Source organism: Brachyistius frenatus, unplaced genomic scaffold (genome assembly GCF_029030835.1).
Source record: "Brachyistius frenatus isolate BFR_SWC_R1_liver_20210118 unplaced genomic scaffold, ASM2903083v1 Contig_13, whole genome shotgun sequence".
NCBI classification, from domain to species: Eukaryota; Metazoa; Chordata; class Actinopteri; family Embiotocidae; genus Brachyistius; species Brachyistius frenatus.
Window position 1 is genome coordinate 741,902 of NW_027210612.1, and position 18,833 is coordinate 760,734.

At 43.1% G+C, this 18,833-nt stretch overlaps 2 protein-coding genes across 2 annotated transcripts in view; one reads left to right on the plus strand and one right to left on the minus strand.

Annotated features, from left to right (window-relative positions):
* Positions 1-583: 583 nt before the first annotated feature.
* Positions 584-9,970, minus strand: slc25a16 (solute carrier family 25 member 16). The gene is made up of 10 exons (XM_069692649.1): positions 9,646-9,970; positions 9,045-9,195; positions 7,751-7,843; positions 7,518-7,651; positions 7,277-7,340; positions 6,443-6,564; positions 6,276-6,342; positions 5,989-6,151; positions 5,791-5,859; positions 584-4,000 (listed from the first exon to the last, which is right to left on the minus strand). Exons 2-10 carry the CDS (start codon positions 9,139-9,141, stop codon positions 3,844-3,846), a joined length of 966 nt encoding a protein of 321 aa, XP_069548750.1. The 5' UTR covers positions 9,142-9,195; positions 9,646-9,970; the 3' UTR covers positions 584-3,843.
* A 690-nt stretch (positions 9,971-10,660) lies between these two features.
* Positions 10,661-18,833, plus strand: part of tet1 (tet methylcytosine dioxygenase 1) — a 34,293-nt gene continuing 26,120 nt past the window's right edge. Inside the window, exons 1-2 of the mRNA XM_069692651.1 lie at positions 10,661-11,012; positions 11,673-14,022. Coding sequence (XP_069548752.1) covers positions 11,842-14,022 — 2,181 coding nt within the window. The 5' untranslated portion in view covers positions 10,661-11,012; positions 11,673-11,841. The remainder of the gene's footprint in view (positions 11,013-11,672; positions 14,023-18,833) is intronic.

Genomic DNA, 18,833 nt, shown 5'->3' on the forward strand with positions numbered 1-18,833 from the left:
AATGTAAATGAGTGAAGGATATAATATAGCCGTCCTTCCTCGATGGCTTATCAGAGTTGATTTGTGTTGTGCAGGAGGAAGTGTCTTATTCCAGAAAGGTGATATAAAATAAACATAATAATGAGAAGGTTTTAGAAAAGCACAGCAGAATAAAAAGAAAAAAAACTTAAATTACAGACAAAAACAGAGAATAAAAGTGTTTTAATTTGGTTTGTATTTAACTGATGATGTGGAAATTAAATGTGAGCAGATGTTGGCTGTTTTCACATCACATTTACCAGTCAAATTACCCTGCGACATCAAACAACGGATTGTGTATTCCAGTTTCTGTGAAATAAATGCAAATGCATGAGACCCACTGTGGTTTTCCATATGAAACCGTGACATCAATATTAGCAGCGATATCTCTGTGGGAAAGTAAAAAATGGAAATAACTGCTTGTCAAAAAACATGTCTTTCTCTGATGAGCTTCTGCTCCTTCTCACGGGGTTAAAGAACGGTGTTACCAGTGTGATATTAAGAAATCCGACCATTTCACGTACTCCAAATGAAAGGCAAAATAAAGCAAAGCAGGCAAGGGTGCTGTTTTTTGAAGACGGTATGTAATGTAATTCAGACACTGCTTATACAAAAGCACAGCAGGTGAAACTGAACAGGTATGATGAGAGAAAATTAAACTGACAAAAAAAACAAAAAAAGGCATTTTCATTGTTCATTCTTAAAACAGTGACATCTAACATAACCTGAATCATGACCATTTACATATAAATATCTGAATAATAGTATGCGTGTTGCAGCGAGCTGATCCGGAAGGACAGACAGGAGACAAAAACAAAAAAAAAAAAAAAAATCAGCAGTAACAGTGAAAGATACTGAAACTGAACAGCAGAACAGTGGATGAATGTGTTGCAGCACAAAAAGAAGATAAGTTTCCTGAAAAACTACCTTTTACAGCTGCCACTTGTCGCCACTCTTCAGCCCCGGGGGGGGTGGGCACAGCTGGAACCTCTCTTCAAAGTAAGGAAACTGAGAGCTACATGAAGGTCTTATTTACTTGTGCTTTTAAGAGTGATTTGAGCGAATGATATGTTTTTCGACTTTTGCTTACACGCGAGGCATCGAGGCGGTGCCTCACGTCCTCTGCAGGAAGAGCTGCTCAGTAGTCTGTGGCTTGTTTTAATTTTCTACAGCAGTGGTTCCCAACCTAGGGGTCTGGACCCCTCCAACTGGTCACATCATCAACGTGAGCGGCCACGACAAAGAACGACCCGGTCTGACTCAGAGGCTGCACAGTGGTGGTATAAACCTGCGACTGGTCGACTATTTCAGGCAAAGCTGTCCCCCTTTTCTGCTACCTGTGTGCTATTGTTTTTTTTAAAAGTTCCCGTCATATCAGGAAGCAACAACCTACACGCTGACAATGTCAAACTTTTTGCAAAGATTTGGATCGTGCAATGAGGCAGGCCTGCTTGGTTCTTTTTTTTTTTTAATATATTTAGCAGGGATTTAAACATCTTCATGCCAGCAATTATTCCACCAAGACAATTTGCCCTCTGACATAATTTCACAAGGACACCATCGCTGTATTCTGGGTTTGTGACTCCTTTAAAAGAACAATAAACGCTGTGGAAGGACAACGGGGGGAGGGGGGGGGAGTTCTGGCACACCTTCACCTACAAGCCCTCAATTTGAAACACATTTGTTTTTAATGTTGGCCACGAGCCGAAACACGTTGGTCCTACATTACAGTACATGAACATACTGTATGTGTTGCTGGAGTTTAGACCGGATATACCACAAATAAACCAGAATGTTATTTTCCCAACAGCTCAATGATTTATGGGTGCAGCCAGACAGCGTGGTGGAGATCCGCGACTCAGATTAACTCCGACTTCAGCTTCAACACGGCCCGTTTATAAATTCACAAGATGCATTTGAACCCTTTGGGACCTCTGCGGATTTGGCGTTAAATTACTCTTTAAAAGGATAGAAAATAATAACAATAATAATATATATATATATATTTTTTTAAACTGTTTACTGCATACATTTTCTTCGCGCGTTTTACCTGTTGACTAATTTTTGCGAAACATTGCATCGTTTCTCTCTTCAGACCACTGGCAATGATTTCAAATGAGGCAATAGGAGAAGTTTGTCGGGGGAGAAGTAGTCACGGGGAGACACGGTTGCTTTTAAAACAGTCACAAGCCCAGAAGGTTGGAAACACCTGTTTTAGGACTTCTGCTCTTTGCAGTTTCCCCCACTTACATACAGTTATGTTAAAGCTGAGGCATCAACTGAAGCGTGTGGAGAAATGGTAGTAAAAGCCATTAATCACTGCGGTGAATGCAGAAGAAGGCAAGAGGCTAAAAAAAAAAAAAAAAAAAAAGATACTTGTTTAACAAACTGAGGAGCTTCACACAAACACTGGTGGTGTCTTGAAGGCCCTCGATGGCAGTGAGTAAATTACATCTTCATACACTAATTAATGAGCAACAGTCTGGGGACAATTAATGCAAACAGCTACGCAGAGGCTCCTGTGAGTAGTCAAACATTTTTCCTGAACTGGGTCAGAAACACTGCAGACATAAAGGCTCCATCAGATCAGACATCCTACTTTAGTGAAGCAAAATGGAAAAAAAGAAATGCATAAAGATCCTATTCTGACATGTATTTGATAAGAGATGTATGAAATTTGTATGAAAGCCGTGTCCAGCTATGATGGTAAACACAACTATATCATACCAATGCTGCCACCCAGTGGCAACAGGTCGTTAAATCAATAAATATAATGACGTAAACGCTAGTCATGAAGTGAAAATTGCTCCTGAGTTTCCTCCGGCAAACGTGTCCCTGCAGACACGTCAGACCTGCATCCATATTACGTGAAAATCCCAATGTCTTATGAATCTCAAAACATCTCTGTTTTCACAGCAGAGAAACCACGTATGCAATTCCGTATGATCAAAGCGACAGCCTACACATCTAAGTGCACATTAACCAACATGTGAACAGTATCCGGCTCCATCAAAGATCTGGCAGTAAAGTCATGAGCCACACACGTCACTGTATCTTCACAACAGGTGAACTGAGAAAATATATTGAATTGTGTCGAGAAACAAAAGGCAAAGGCGCATGCATTTGTGACTTTTCCGAAGTGTTACCGCAACGTAAAATTAAAGACACACAACGCCCTGAATACACAAAACTCTACATGATTTTACAACTCCAGCCACCTCTCAATAAAACCTAATTATTTCACCAAGTTGGTAAAAAAAAAAAAAAAAAAAAAAAGATGTGTAGCTGCAGAACTGAAGTGCTGATATCGTAATAAATATATCTAAATATAAGCTGTAAAAAACAAACAAACTGATAGAAATATAATGAGCTAATTTGATCATTTTTAACATCTTGAAATCTCTTTGTCAGGTGATGAATTAGAAAGAAAAGAGGCAGTTTCTACTGCATCTTTGTTAAAAAGCATATCATTGCCCCGAGCCATCCAATCAACTTAACCAGACCAGAGGTGCCGCTTAATTATCCATGGAGACATCAACGAAAGAGTTGCTCAAATTTGAACCACGTCTTGTGTTTGAATAAAATAAAATCTCTGAAGGGGCGGTGAGTCGCAGAAGCAGGAAGTAGGAATTAGGACAGACGTGAAGTGGCTCACTGTCCGATATCCAAATTCCTTTTTCAGCATTAACTGACTCCCACGGTGCCTTCAGTGAACGCAAGGAGAAGTAGTTCCCACACCGAAGAGGTTAAGACGTAATGAGCGAGACTTGAGTCACTTCTATGATAGGAAACACTGAGCTCAATCTGCTTAATGACTCAGAGCGACTAGTTCAGGTGGAGGACCTGTTTCATGAACTCGTAGGTGGTGAAGGCCACGGCCTGGGAGGGGACGCAGCGGACGTAGTTGAGAGAAAGGCCTCGGTACAATCCCTTCTTGATCCCGAACTTGTGATGCACGTACCTCAGGGTCTTCATCAGTGACCTGTTCAGGTGCAAGACCAAAACAAATTAAACACTTTTAAGAATAAAGGAACCAAACTACAGTTTCTATTCTTGTTTTCACGTCGTCGTCTTGTCTCTGAATGTGGTCATGTTATGTCTTGAGCTCTGTTTCGTGTTTCCTATTACCTGTCAAGGTGATAATTACGTTTTCAAGTCGTGTATCTTTTTACAGGACAACTTGTAGTTTGTTTCTTTTGCCATTACAGGAAGAACAATAACTCAACTCCCTTCGTCGCTGCTGTCCGCTGTACTAAACGTATTTGATGGACAGCAGCCATAATCACACAGACACCCATCCTCAGCTCTAATGTATTGACTGGGACTCTTAAAAATAGCTGAAATCTCCGGGGAAAGCACATAATGCCGGAACAATGAGCAGTTCTTGAACTGGTATTACTGAACCTCTACAGGTACGAGCAGTATGTTGCTGCAGCTTCATAGCTCAGCGTCTCCTTTGCCATTTAAAGTTTAGGGCTTTAACATTTTTATCTAAAGAAAAAAAACGACTCGTCAGACCTCTGGAATTTCTCCCCAGTTTGAAGCACTCAGTTTGTCAAACTGTGCTTAAAAAAAAAAAAAACAAATGAGGAACCAACCATTTCAAGAAAGGGTTTCACCGTCAACGTCTCTACCCGTGCAGCGCAAGAAGGAAACAATGCATCATTCATTATGGGCCTCATTTTGAGTGCATAACAACTTCCCCGAGGCTTCTGTGAGCAAGTTCGTTCTCAACTCGACCAATTACAGACACACTTAAAAGACTTACCAATTAATTATGTCGCTAGATGAGCTCTTAACTTGTTACTAATTAAATGATGAGGTTCATTAGCTCCGAGCTGTTTATGTTACTCTCAGTATTACACAGTACACCAAAAAAGACAAATCAAGCAGACCACATGAAAACAAAACACTAAAGCAACTATTTTGTTTTGTTGTTTCCTTTTTTGGCCCTTCTTGCAGTAACACTCCCCAGCTGGCATTAATTAAACCCTTCAAAACTCAAAATTACATATTTTGAAGGTTTTCCATGAAACTAAATCCCCTAATGCCTCAAACTTGGATGTAACTCTACATCTTTGTCCTCATTCAGTATGCACAGATCAATGACTATGCGAATAGTCCTCGCCTCTTTCTGCACTCCTCCGCAGCTCGCCTGCAGCTCGATGATATGGAAAACTCCATCCCATAAGTTGATAGGACTGAATCCCGAGATATGTGATGTATGAAACCCCAGCTGACTGAGTCAGTGTTTTTCAGACTGTCAGACATCTCATGATAAACCCTTCATCAAACAAACAACTCTCAGTCTTCTAAGTAACCATTCAACATCTTTGCAGTGACCCTCATATACATTATATATATATATATATGTAACCTTCTCATCTTGTGCACTCATTATACTGTCATAGCTTATTTCATGTATCTTAATTTGTCTTTATTGAAATGTCCAAAACTTCTTCTTCTTTTTTTTTTTTTTATTAAATAAATATTATTTCTACTTCCCTATTTACTTTGATTGCTTTGTTCTCAAACATCGCAGAGGAAGAAGGCATGCTGGGAAATGCTAATTTGTAGTTCCAGTGACTTTACTTCCAGTTACTTGTGGTATTTGTGTGTGTTGTGGGGCGTTCAGGGCGAGTGGAAATATTTGTACCGCGGTCAGTCATAATTATGTTAAAAGAGTACGATGCACTCTCACGCGGGTGTAATGTAGCGCACTACATGCTGGTGTAACAGAATATGGAGAGCGGGAACCCTGGCGATACTTACACACATTTGTCCGAGTCAGGAAGCACAGAGCCCAACTGCATCCTTCTCCGAGCCACATCCAAGGGGTACCTATAGGGAAGACACACCACGTGACACATCGACCACCGACAACATCGGCGTAATCGATATCAAAACTGAGCCTGGCATCGTAAATCAACCGGCCACTTTGGGAGTCCAGATCTCAAAATCTGCACTTACGACACAGTCTGAGCGATGGCACCAGCGATGCCGCCGCAGAGCAGGTTGACGTGGGTTTTCAGGATGAGGACGTCGGGGTTGTCTGAGGAGGGGCGTCCCAGCATCTCTGGGAAATGCTTCAAGCCAAGGCTCTTCAGCGTGCCGAAGGTGAAGAATGAGAGACCTGGAAGAAGACAGTCGGGAGTCGGAGTCAAACTGATGCAACACAAACAACTCTGCTTGCATATGTGAAGGAGGACATGATTGTATGCTATCTTTAATCTATACAAAATAATCCCAATCATCACCTGCATAAGGGGCCATTCCAATAAGTGTCGGCGTCAGTCCCCTGTAGAAGCCTGAGATGCCCCCTTCCTTGACAAAAATAAGAAAAACCGACACAAACTGAGCAGCTGATTCTAATGTATTTCAATACTAGTCTAAAGTGTTGATGTTTGTTTGAGAGGCTGATCACCTTTAGGTAGATGGTGTGGAAAGCGTTGGCGATTCCAGTGTAGCGATGATACCCGGTCACCTGGAAGGCCAGCCTGGCTCGGATTACATCCAGAGGGTAGGTGCATATCACCGCAGACATCCCTGCAAACACACGATGTGGGACAACATTAGAAAGGACAGCCGAGTTCGCTGAGACGGACTTTCAACTGTGTCTCCTGTTGTGTTTATATTGACCGTCTGACCACCTCAATGTCTCCATTTAACATTTAATGACACACAATAATAAACCACGACAAACATATACTTACATTTTTATTTGTGTTTGCGTGTGCATACTGCATACTCTACATACAATATTATATATAGATCGTGTTGTATTCTATATCTCTTGATAAATGTATATTAGTCTCTTTATATGTTATATTTTGTATATATTCATACATTAAATTCCCCATATCACAATTGTGCAATATCCTGTACAGTATAAAATATACTTTACATCCTTTCAGTGAAATAATATCTATTTATAATGTAAAAACATCCTGTGTATACATGTATTTAGTGTGTGTGCATAAATAGTTTTTATGTTATATTCTATTCTATTGTATTTGTATTAATCTTTTTCTAACTGCACTTTCTATCCTTAAACTGCCGTAACGACTGACTTTCCTGGTGTTGGATTAATAAAGTGTTTTCACTTATTTTATAGTGACGATGCAGATTATGGGAAAGTTTCTACTTCTACGATTAAACGAATAACAATGATTGACAATCTTGCGCAAAAAAACAAAAAGTTAGAGGCACAATATCTATTCCAGTAGACTCTGATCAGGCTGATCAGTCTTATCACCACCTGCCATCGATCCTGCCATGAGGCGGTGGATGTGTCCCGAGATTCCAATCTGTTTACTGAGCAGCTGTGAGGGGAATAGAGTCAACATCAGCAGGGAGGACGCTCGACAGTTTTACCAATAAAAAAAACAATGCACAGCCAAATAAAACCAAAACAAATGTCTTTATAGCAAACGAACATGGTAACATAAAAGCATATTGGATTGCCCTTTGAGAGTGTTATCCCACAATTAAGTACATACCGCTTTATATTTGTCAAAGGCCATGAACTGGATGGCGCCATAAGGAAATATCCTGACCATCATCGCCCCGTTCCCCTTGTACAAGCCAAGGATGCCTTCTTTCTTTGGCACTGCCGTGAGAGTCGAAAACACTCCTGCGAAGAACAGTTCAGGAGTTTCACTTCTGTGATACAGATGTGTGAAAAAAAGAAAACACTTAATGGCTTTTTTATGTTTGGCTGCTGATGTTTTACCCAGATGTTTGTAATGAGGGCTCTGAGCTTGAAGAAGAATCTTGACTCTGTCCAGGGGGGCGATGGTACTCTTGGCGCAGCATCCTGCGACACCTAAACATAAACAGAGAGACACGGCATCGACACATTTACGACTAAATGCGCAACTTCATGCTGATGCAGCTGAATGATAATAATGGTTAAAAAAAAAAAAAAAAAAAAATTTAAAAAAATGTATTTGAGTGAACCCGCCAATGAAAGAGGTGTATCAAAACAATGCCAACCTCAGATTTTAAGATTGGTCCCTGAGGGGCCAAAACTGAGGCATGTGATTGCAGGACATGTGACTGCAGGTGAACCATGAGACGTCACCGGTTTGAGCAGCTGCACTTCTTGTTCAAGACCCGGCAGCCTCTCCGAGGTGCCGGTGGGAGGTCTGTTCATTCGACACGACTTGACACCGCTGAGGTAATTGCTTTATCAGTTTTCACACATCTCGGGTGAGGCGGACAATAAAACGAGCTCGTCACTCAGAGATCGCGCCAATTTTGAATTGTAAGAGGAGTGTTGGTCATTTTACGTCATAGAAGTGACATGTAAGTGACAGGAAAAAAAAAATCACTGACTTTTCTGTTGGAAACACACACTGTTCAAAACAAAAACAGGTTTAAATCCAGCTTGTGTCTTGTTTGTGCAAATTATGATTACATTCATCTTGTAGATCTGATCATAAATTTCAATCAGGCACTACATGTAGTTTGTACTATTGTGCAACAGGTAGAGCCAAATGCTTTAAGGTTAAGAGTACAGGGATAAAATATGTAAACGATGATACGTTTGTTCTCTGATCAAAACAGTGCTGCATTACATGTTTACAGTGATGTTGGAGTACGTGAGGTCACTCTATTCTTCATGAGTCAGCTGTTATTAATTATTGCCCCATGTGGGGGGAATTCTAACTTTGATTGCAGAAGAAATTTATATCGTTGCTGGCTAACAAATGTCTTATTGTTGCCGAATGGTTTTCATGTGGGTTGAGGCTCTGCTAATCTTTCCGTAAGGAGAAATTTCGTTTTATAGCTGCAATAAAAGGATTTGATGAAGGAGCCTCACTTGCTTCATCACTTCCCGGTTCACAAACGAAAGTAGGAGACAGAAAGGCAAAACAGAATATGCTTTTATGGTAAAAAAAAATAAAAAATAAAAATACTTGTGCAGACACAGAGGCTTGAACCCGTGTCCAGATGTGAAATTCTACCTGAGGAAATCACCGCATATCTGAAAGTGATTTGTGAGTTGAAGAGTCAGATCTTACCTCCAGCTGCAAAGGAGCGAAGCCAGTAGTAGTCGTCCCTCTTGGCCGGGGTGCTGGTCATGGTGGAAGGTGTGGAGACCGCAGCCTCCGATGTCATCGTCTCCGCTCAGGAGTCTGCCACATCCATGGGCTGGACGGTTCAGTAAAAGCACTGCAGACAACACGGGACACATTTTGAAAAAGCAAAGACACATCTCTGCGTGAGAACCGAACTGACGAGTTTATTTCCTTGAAGAAGTTTGGTGTCCGGTTGGTCATACAGACAGGTGACAAATTGGAAGAAAAAACAACAACAACAACAACAACAACAACAAAAAGTGCGTTTAAAAAGGTGTTGGGCCACCTTGTGCTGCCTGAACTGCTTCGAGGCTTCTTGGCATTGATCCTACAGGTCCCTGACGCTACTCTGCCCTTCCTATACTATGAAGGTCATAGCAGTGTGATTCACATTATTTAAAACTCATCACGATATTCGTTGACCTCCTCCTCCTCCTCCTCCTCCTCGAGCCCTGCGGACGCGTGCCGTCATCCCAAGAGTGACCAAAGAAAATAGGAATGTTTTCATTCAGCAGACAGCTGACTGTTAAACACGGACACCCACCGGACAAGCCTGGGCAATAGAAAAGGTGGCGGTCCCTTTCGGATTAAACCTCTTCCAAGAAATTCTTCTTCTTCTTCTTCTTCTTCTTCTTCGCCGAGTCAAACACCTTCTCTCGTTTTCCTCATCCCCAGCTGAGATATTTCCCCCCACCAGCGGTCCAAGATGTCGCGTTATGAAAATCCACCGGCTGTTACCGCGCCCAGAAGTTCGTCGATTAACGCTTCGAGTCCAAATCTTGTGATTTCAAAAGCGCAGCTATGAATCAACCCGAGGCACTCAGAGGAGGTAACCACGATCGTGTCCTTCGCCCGCAGACGACTGTGCCAGAAATCGTGTCGCATGATAATGACGCAGGATTTTGACGTTCAAGGGTGAAAAGAGAGGGGCGGGGGTATGTGTGCGTGTGGGGGGAGGGGCTAATTAGATCAAACAGTTTTATGGCTTTGTTGTCACTTTTTAACAGATTTATGACGCCGTTAAATAGCCAAACACCCCGCTGGTAAACGTGTGGATTTTGCATTAACTACTTACAAATCTTATCAAATTTAACCAAACATTTATTCATTGTAAAACACCTCAAAGAAATATAGTAAACTTGCTCATGTATAGACTTTTGTGTGTGTGTGTGTGTGTGTGTGTGTGTGTGTGTGTGTGTGTGTGTGTGTGTGTGTGTGTGTGTGTGTGTTTTAACACTTTGTTGTATTAATGTGATATTTCTTTTTTTTTAGTCATGCATTTTTTTTTTTTCATTGAATGTTTTGTTTTTCTATTCGTAGCACTTTGGACTTCACAAATTAATAAAAAAAAAAAAAAAAAAAACGGAGTTCAGTTTAACCAATGTTAACGTACAATAAATGATTAATAATAATCTATTGTGGAGTTACTTTGGTGATCGGCTTAGACGTCTGCACATGCGACCGGGACAACCGACGGAGAAACTCCGGTCCGGGTTTTGCAGCTCACTCCTTCCTCCCGTGCCGACGACGTTTTTTTTTTTTTTTTTTTGGCCAGCAGAGCCCGTAGGTTGCGTCTGGTGGAGGGAGAGTGAGCGGGGCTGCCCTGAATGGATTGACATAAGAGGGATTTACATTTTAACGGGTGTCGTGCTCCGCGAAGACCAAACACGGTGCACGCCGGAAAAAAAAAAAAAAAACAACAACAACAACAACAACAACAACAACAACAAAAACAGCTATTCCAGCTCGGTGCGCGTCGTCGCTTGTACCATGTCCGTGTGTCATCGTCGGGAGAGGATTGAACTTAGCAGCAGTCTATATTTGCCGAGGAGGGAAACCAATACGAGGTCTCGCTGTCTCGCTGGAGCGGAGTATTATTAGCAGTTCAGACAGTGCAACTGTCTCTCTGTGGTATGTAAAGCATTTCAGCCGTGAAACGTGGTAAATACAACCGCACCGGGCAACAAAACAATCCTGTACAAAAGTGGGGTTTTTGGGGAGGTGTGTGGGGGGGGGCTCGAACCGACACGGTTATTTAAAGGACAGCGGTCAAGTGCAAAAATAATAATAAACAGCGACGTTGTGAGGCGTTTTTTTTTTTTTTTTTTTTTTTTTTTTTTACACGGTAATAACCCCCTCTTCCGCCAGCCAGAGACGAAAACAGGATCCGACCTCCGGCCAGAGCCCTCTCCATAACGTGCCTGCCCTTTAAACTGTTAAAGCTGTATTAGCGGTTGTATTTCTGCTTATATAGTTCAACTGAATTCCCTTGATATCTTTTAGTATAACTTCTGTTTTCTTTATTGAAGTCTATCTAACAGCACTTGCTCGTCCGTGTAGATATTTCAGGCGGGGCAAAAGTGTCATTGGAGCAGACAAAGTAAAGAAAAATTGTTATTGATTCAGCTTTACAGCTTTTATACTCTAATGTTTTTAGTCGTCGGATGGACTCAGATGTTTTTATTGTGTTTGTACAGCACTAATAATGTGTCATTATTCCACTGAAAATGTGCTTAAATATGCTGACAGTTTTTTTTGTTTTTTTTTACCGTTTTGTCTCTTTCTTTATAGGTCATGCATGGCAAGTATACAATAAGGTCAGCATTATAATTAACTGTTCAAGGATAAAACACAAGAAAAAGATTTTAAAAACAAAAAAATTGTGTGTTTAGCAAAAAGGTAAACATTCACCCAGCTCTCATGCTGGCTGCCAGAAATCCTCCCCTTTACACCCTCAGCCATGCCTGCTACTACCAAACCCACCAGGAGACAGACACCCGCTCAGAGAAAAAACAGCCAGAAAGTGATTAGCACCAAGAGGCAAACCTGTAACTCCAATAAACCCAGAGGAAGAGCTGCGGAGAGGTCCCAGAAAACACCTGCAGAACCCAAAAGGTCAACAACCAGGGCCCGGGCCCAGTCGGGCCGAAGCCCCCGTGGAAGAGGGCCTGCTGGCCAGGGCCCCGGGAGGTCCCCCAACAGAGTTAACCATGCCCTAAATGTAACAGGATCCGCTAGGCTGAGACGGTCGAGCAATCTGCCGGACCACAGTGGCAAGTTACAAGACCCCCTAGGGAGGAGGAAGTCCCAGCGGGGCACACAAGTGTCTGTTACCCCATGCCAGCCTCCTAAAGCTGGCAGAGGAGGGAAAAACAGCAGGGGGAGCACCGGCAGAAGAGCAGCATCCCAGCTCGGAAACACAGGAGACGAGCCCTCATGCGCCAGCATCAACGATTCAACTCCTGACGTCGAGAATGAGAAACTAAACAACTGTGATGACGAAGAAATTCTTCCGGTTTGCCTGAAAGCTGACGTCGAGACTCCTCCAAGTATCAAAGACCAGGATCTTGGAGTCAACGAGGGCAGCCTTCTTAAAGCTGATTCAGCGCTGCATAATGACAAACTGGAGGACCGTGTGCAGTCCAGCTGTGACAGTCCTGTTCCCCAAAAAGACAAAAACACTGTCAGCCATGACAGCGAAGGTGACCTGAAGTGTGTCGTTGGGACGCCAGTGTGCGATGATGTTGATGGACAGCTAAAGCTCTGCAGTGACAGGAGCGAAGATCGCCCGTCCGAGGCCTCAGAGTTAACGAGTGCATGCTCATCAAGGGTGCAGGGCGGCCGCGAGGGAAATGACACTTCATCTATCCTCGGAAAGAAGCTCGATCATCTTGCCGGTGACGGTCAGCAAGATGATGTGTGTACTGTCCAACAAGGAGAAGACAACACGCTGGACTCGAAAGAGATTAGGACAGATGAAAGAACGACAGCTGTCATTGAGGGAACGGAGGACATAAATCGCGACGGGAGAGAGAGTTCGGAGGCGGCGAAAGCAGTCGAGGGACGAAATGAACCCGCAGACGAGATGAAGGAGGAGGTTGTTGAGAGGCCGGTTCAAGAGAGTGAAGACGACGGAAGCAAAGAAAAGGAGAATGGTGTTTCCATCAATCCTGCTGACTCCCAAACCAGCACTCCAGCCTGTCTAACGCCAGGTCCACCTCATTCTGACGAGGGACTGACAGCGCAGTCGGGTTCCCCTGCTCGTGTGCTGCCTGTCCCCAACACAGCTACCTCAAACCCCACCAAAGCCCCTTCCACCTCAGACTCACTTCAACGAGAGGTTCTGGCCCAGAGTAAGACAGACGTTCAGCCCACCATTCACGGTGCTAAAACTCAATTCCCAGGATCCTCAGCTGTCCCTGAAACTTCCCTGATGGTGCAGGCTGTCGCAGCGAAAAGAAATATGCCGGTTATTATCCGAAGGGACTCTCTCAACGCTCAGAGCTTGGGGGAGTCAAGGTACGGGGAACCGCACCAATTGCAAAGCCTCGAGATCCCTTCTCCTCGGGGAGAAGGACAAGCTTGCGCACCAGCAGAGACGCAGACCAAAGATAGTGAATCCAATCCATTGGTGCACAACACCCAGAAAGCGACATCTTTTCTGTCCTCCTCACTTGTTTCTCATTTGAGCACCGACGCCCCGGCAGCCGAGCGCGAACCAAACCTCAGCGAGGAAAGCATCCAGGCAGAAGCGCCAGAGCAGGACTCAGTGCCAAAGATCTCGACTCCTTCTCTGGACAGCTGCTCCACTTTCTCCTGCAGCTCAGAGAGCACTCGCTCCTCGTTCTCTTTCGACACTGAATCAGAGGCAGGATACGGAGAGCCCAGTCCCTCCAAACCGGGATGCTGGGGGCCGGAGGGGGCCAGCTTTCTCTCCTGGACGGCTCCAAGACCGCAGAAGAAGGAGAGGAAGAAGCGGAGCAGGTGCGGGACGTGCGAGCCCTGCCGGAGGACGATGAGCTGCGGCCGGTGCAGCTGCTGCCTCAACCGCAGGACCGGCCACCAGATCTGTAAGCTGAGAAAGTGCATGGAACTGAAGAGGAGAAGACCTTCATCTTCGCTCAGTCGCTCTGCTGCACAGGTGAGGCTTACATCACGCTGCGTTGCATTTGATAGCAGATCGTGCCGGGGGGAGGGGGGATTATCACAGCCAGATTGTCAATGGATTCCCTCCAGGAGGTAAATTCAGACGATGGTTTGAGGTCGTACTGCAACTTCTTTTTGTAAACACTTAACAGCTGAGCTGAGGCAGCTGAAGGAAGCGTGGTTGTCTCTGTCTGGCTGCGTTTGATCTCGGAGGTTTCCCAGCCGCCCACTGGCAACAGCAATGATGGGAGAGTTGACTGATCCGCACAGTTGGAGGTTTCACTTTCACATTGTGAATTTTCTCAGTTGGTTTCAACAGATGCTGAACTTTGTGGTGTCTTCCTGTTCAATGTCGGGGACCGCACCGGGTGAAAGGGGAAGTTTGTGTTTGTGTGATCTGGTTGGTGATGTCCTGTGTCAAAGGGGAAAGCACGTGTCACATGACTGGCAGCAGCTCAGCACGCGGTAAGAGTATGTGTCCGTTTTGTGTGTGTGTGTGTGTGTGTGTGTGTGTGTGTGTGTGTGTGTGTGTGTGTGTGTGTGTGTGTGTGTGTGTGTGTGTGTGTGTGTGTGTGTGTGTGTGTGTGTGTGTGTGTGTGTGTGTGTTTACCATCCATGGTGCAATCAAGGGAATTTTATTAATTTCACATGGTGACTGTGTGAATGCGGATGCTTGTGCGTGTGTGGATTGGTGAGTAGTTGCAGCCTATTTGAGCTGGATGTTTTTGCACATTGACAACAGATAGCATCGTGAACTCAATGAGACAATGACATCCTGAGTCACCAACTATGCTGTGCAAAGTTAAAGTGAAGATTCTTTCAAAAAAATAATGCTGGATATGGTTTTATTTACCGGATAACGTCATACAAAGCACAGTTAACCAAAAAAAACCCCACATCTAAATATGTCTCCATACAGCAGACTTTAAACCAGCAGTCCATCAGTTATTCTGTGTTTTTAGCCTCTCTCGGTTGTTTCTATCCTTTCCTATAATCCCAGAGCGCCTCAGTGAGGTTGAGATCAGGGCTGTGTGGAGGCCACACCATCTGTTGCAGGACTTCATGTTCCTTTTTGCGGCCGAAGGTAGTTCTTTATGTCTCTGCTTGCACGTTTAGAGTCGCTGTTATGCTGCAGAATGAATGTGGACCTCATCTGATATGGAGGTACATCGATGCCTTAAATCAAGAGCATGCTCTTTCAGTTTTTAGAGCGCAATTGCTGGTTTTCACAAGCAATTATTGTAATATTCTCTCTCAAACGTCTCTCTTGGATTAAAATAGTCGCTGCTCGCTCGCGGATTTGCTCCGCTCTCTTTCAAAACTCAGACGTCCTCTGCTCCAGTTTAACTCCTCCTCCTTGCTCTCAGACTGCATCCGTGCGCTCGCAAAAATCTCTGCTCTTAATCTCAGTTTGCGCTCTCGGATTTTTGTGAAATATCCGTGCCGGAAGTCCCCAACCAATAGAACGCCAGGAATGACTTTAACAATTAAATACCACTTCACCTTTCAGGTGCGCTCGCTTCACGCCTTACAGCGTCCCTTAAGCAGCTAGCTCTGTACAGCGGGTGAACAGACGGAGGAGGTCACGTCTCATAATTAGCAGAGAAAGGGGACCGGCAGCTGGACATAGGAGTCTTCTTTTAGACATTGAGGAAGAGCTACCTGAACAGGTAACAGCTTAGTATCTAAGGTAATAAAACCCGACATTTCAGGGAAATGGCACCACTGTACAATGTACAGGAGTATCATTTAACTGAAACGTTATCTGTTGCCTTGTCAACTAAGCAGTTACCTATTAACACATGTTATTGTCTCTAATAATAATGTTACAGTCATTGCAAAAAAATGTCACACAAGCAGAATATTCACTATCAAATTAAAATGATCATCAAGGCCAGTCATTGCTCTTCAGGGGAAATTAAAATAACCGGTTGGCCTATTTAAGCTATTTTCTCCTATAGCAACTTGATGGGAAGCCAATGTGCTATGAGGCGACTCTTATCTAGCTATTAAAAATATGGACACTGGTGCACCTATCAACTCCAAAAGTCCTACAAGAAAACAAGCTAAGTTCATTTAATAAGGCACTCGAGGGCGGGAATGATGGAGCCAGTTAACAGCAACCGCCCCTAAGGGACACTGTAAGACATAAAGCAAGCACAACCATCAAGAGGCAGTGACGACATCACTGGTTAATGTCATTCCTGGCATTCTATTGGTTGGGGACTTTTGACAGGGCTGTTCAACAAAAATCAGAATATTAAATCTACATCCACCAGGTGGCCAGAAACACAACTCATAATACATTTTTAATGTTCTCCATACCTGTTTGATGTGTAAATAAGCAAATGCCAGCTAAAACGTTCTACTTAAAATGAAGACATGTCAATGTTCCATTCACAGCTTGTTTCTGCTGCCTCCTAGTGGCCAAACAAAATCTGTCATTGCAGGTTTAAGCATGTATTTTGTGTTTCTGTAATCTTTATTAAAGGTGCATTAATCAAAACAGTTAACGTTGGAAGTAGAGAAGTGTCACCCAGCTCTGCCTTCAGCTTTTTGGTCTTTGACATATATACTGTATGGTTAAGTCTGACCTCCCTTATTGGCCACATTTCCAGTTGCAACAGGAAGTTGTTTTTTGCAAATAATCTTAAAGAAACCAAGACATACATAAGCCAACAAAAAGCGTCCGATGTACAAACTCAGCTGGTAAAGAAAGCTTTTAGCAACCCAAAGACCCATGTACTTTCTCAGAAGTTGGTTGAGACCAAAACCGAGCTAAAAGCCAAGTCAACTTTATTTTCTTTGCGTGTCCAGAAATACAACTATAATATTTCTTTGTATACACAACTGTTAGCCAATACTTTAGCAATAACAAAAACTATATATGGCCGTAGGAGTGTGTAGTTATCAGCATGTTTTGGAGTTATTCCACCATCTGTTGGACAAAATGTTTTGGCTGTTAATGCAGATTTACATTATTTAATTACATAAAACTTGCATGAAAGTGGTATTAAAATTATTACAGAATGTTTTCGCTAAATAGGACATAGCATTTGTGTCTATGGTGCTTTAGCCCGAACGTACTCATGGAGGATCAGATGGCTGAACAGACATATTTTTTATCATTTTGTTTAGCAGGAGTGGCTTTCTCACAGCAGCTGAATACTAGAGCAGCTACATAACCATGTACACAGTTCACTAGTGTCTATACATATGTGGCTGGGGGAGGTGTGTGTGAACAACTGTGTGCGAGGGTCCATGTGTAGGCTATTGTACGCAAACATGTGTGTATAGACCATAGACCGGCACAGTCGTAGCAGTGGCAGTAGCAGATTAAGGGCTGATTATATCACACCTGGAGAATTAGTCGTGGAGACCTTTGTGCACGATTTCTGAGAATAAGAGTGGGCAAGGAGAGAAAGATCAGGCCGGGCCGAGATTTACAACCACATTATTTGGATTACCCTGAATTACGGGTCGCTATGTGTGTGTATGTGGTAGTGACTGAGTGACACAGTTACACTACATCTGGTTGGGACTTTTGGCGTTTTTGTATAGCCTACACGTTTTTATGCGAGTCTGTATGCTCGCTGCTGTTAGAGGACATTACATAGAGAGACACAGAACTGCTGATCTGCTCTCGTTCAAGCAACAGAGCGAGTTGTTGTTTAGCCATTTCTCTTAACTGACATCACATTGGCCTGCACTTACATACAGCAGTGCCTGTGTTTGTGTCTTGAAAACAGGTTTTTGTTTGATTTTGTGTGACTCCGGGGGTGGAGCCTACAACAAGTGCTGCGAGGTAGCGCTGTCAGGATGGCTGTCATCATGATGAGCAGTGGGTCAAATCCCAAATCCACTTATTACTTAATTCCAGGTGCAAAACAGGAAAAGCCACGTTATCACTCACCTTGTATTCAGTGTAGAAAAGTAAAAGAAATATTTGGGAGCTAACTTTTGTCCTCACTGTCTAAAACAATGGGACATTTGCAAACTATTTAACTTTTTAAAAACAGTTGCCGAATTAGTGCATGAAGAGGCTGTTTTTTAATGTAATCTAAGCCCAGATTGCATCACCAACGTGTGCCAAAAGGACTAAATAAAAAGAAAATAATTACTGTTCCAAATGTAATCATTCTTATATGTATATAATACCATCTATATGTGTGAGAGAAAACAGGAAAGGATTCTAGATATTCATACTTTTATTTAGCACTTAATAGTCTACTTATAAGCATAATGTATAAGGTAATACATACATTTAAAACTTCATCACTGCAGGTGCAGTATTATCTGGTCTCTGGCTGATATTTTGTGTTAGAGACAGAAATGAAATGGATAAAATGAAAATGACGACTCAAGCTATAGACTTGTAAATATAGTTAATATTTCACAATCTTGGGTGCAATTTTTGCCGATCATACACAATGTTTAGGGCCATTCTGAGATTTCTTGGGGCATTTTTTTCCCTTTGCCCCCCTTAATTTGCTACAGTGCTTGTATTATTACGCACTCTTAAGCATATGTTGATGTACTACTATGAGAGTAATATGTTAACATACTTGCCGGCCAGTCTTGCCAGTCAAGTTCACACACCCTTACAGCGAATGCTTCAAACTCCACAAGCTTGTGAAAAAAAAGGTGCAGAGGCCAAAGAGGAGCTCATGTAGTGGCATGTGGATTCTGCTCCTGCTTTTAACACCGTGAGCAGCAGTGTTGCTGTGGCTGTGGTTCAGTTTTGTTTTACTCTGTCACTACATATTAAATACAAAACATACTCGTAGAAGCGCAAACAAATCACAA

What these genes read in the sequence shown, in the direction of transcription:
- slc25a16 (XM_069692649.1), bottom strand. Translation starts at nt 9,141, where the DNA reads ATGACATCGGAGGCTGCGGTCTCCACACCTTCCACCATGACCAGCACC. An exon ending in CCTTTGACAAATATAAAGCG is followed by an intron (nt 7,341 to 7,517) that starts GTATGTACTTAA and finishes TTCCCCTCACAG; the next exon opens with CTGCTCAGTAAACAGATTGG. An exon ending in TCCACACCATCTACCTAAAG is followed by an intron (nt 6,343 to 6,442) that starts GTGATCAGCCTC and finishes ATTTTTGTCAAG; the next exon opens with GAAGGGGGCATCTCAGGCTT.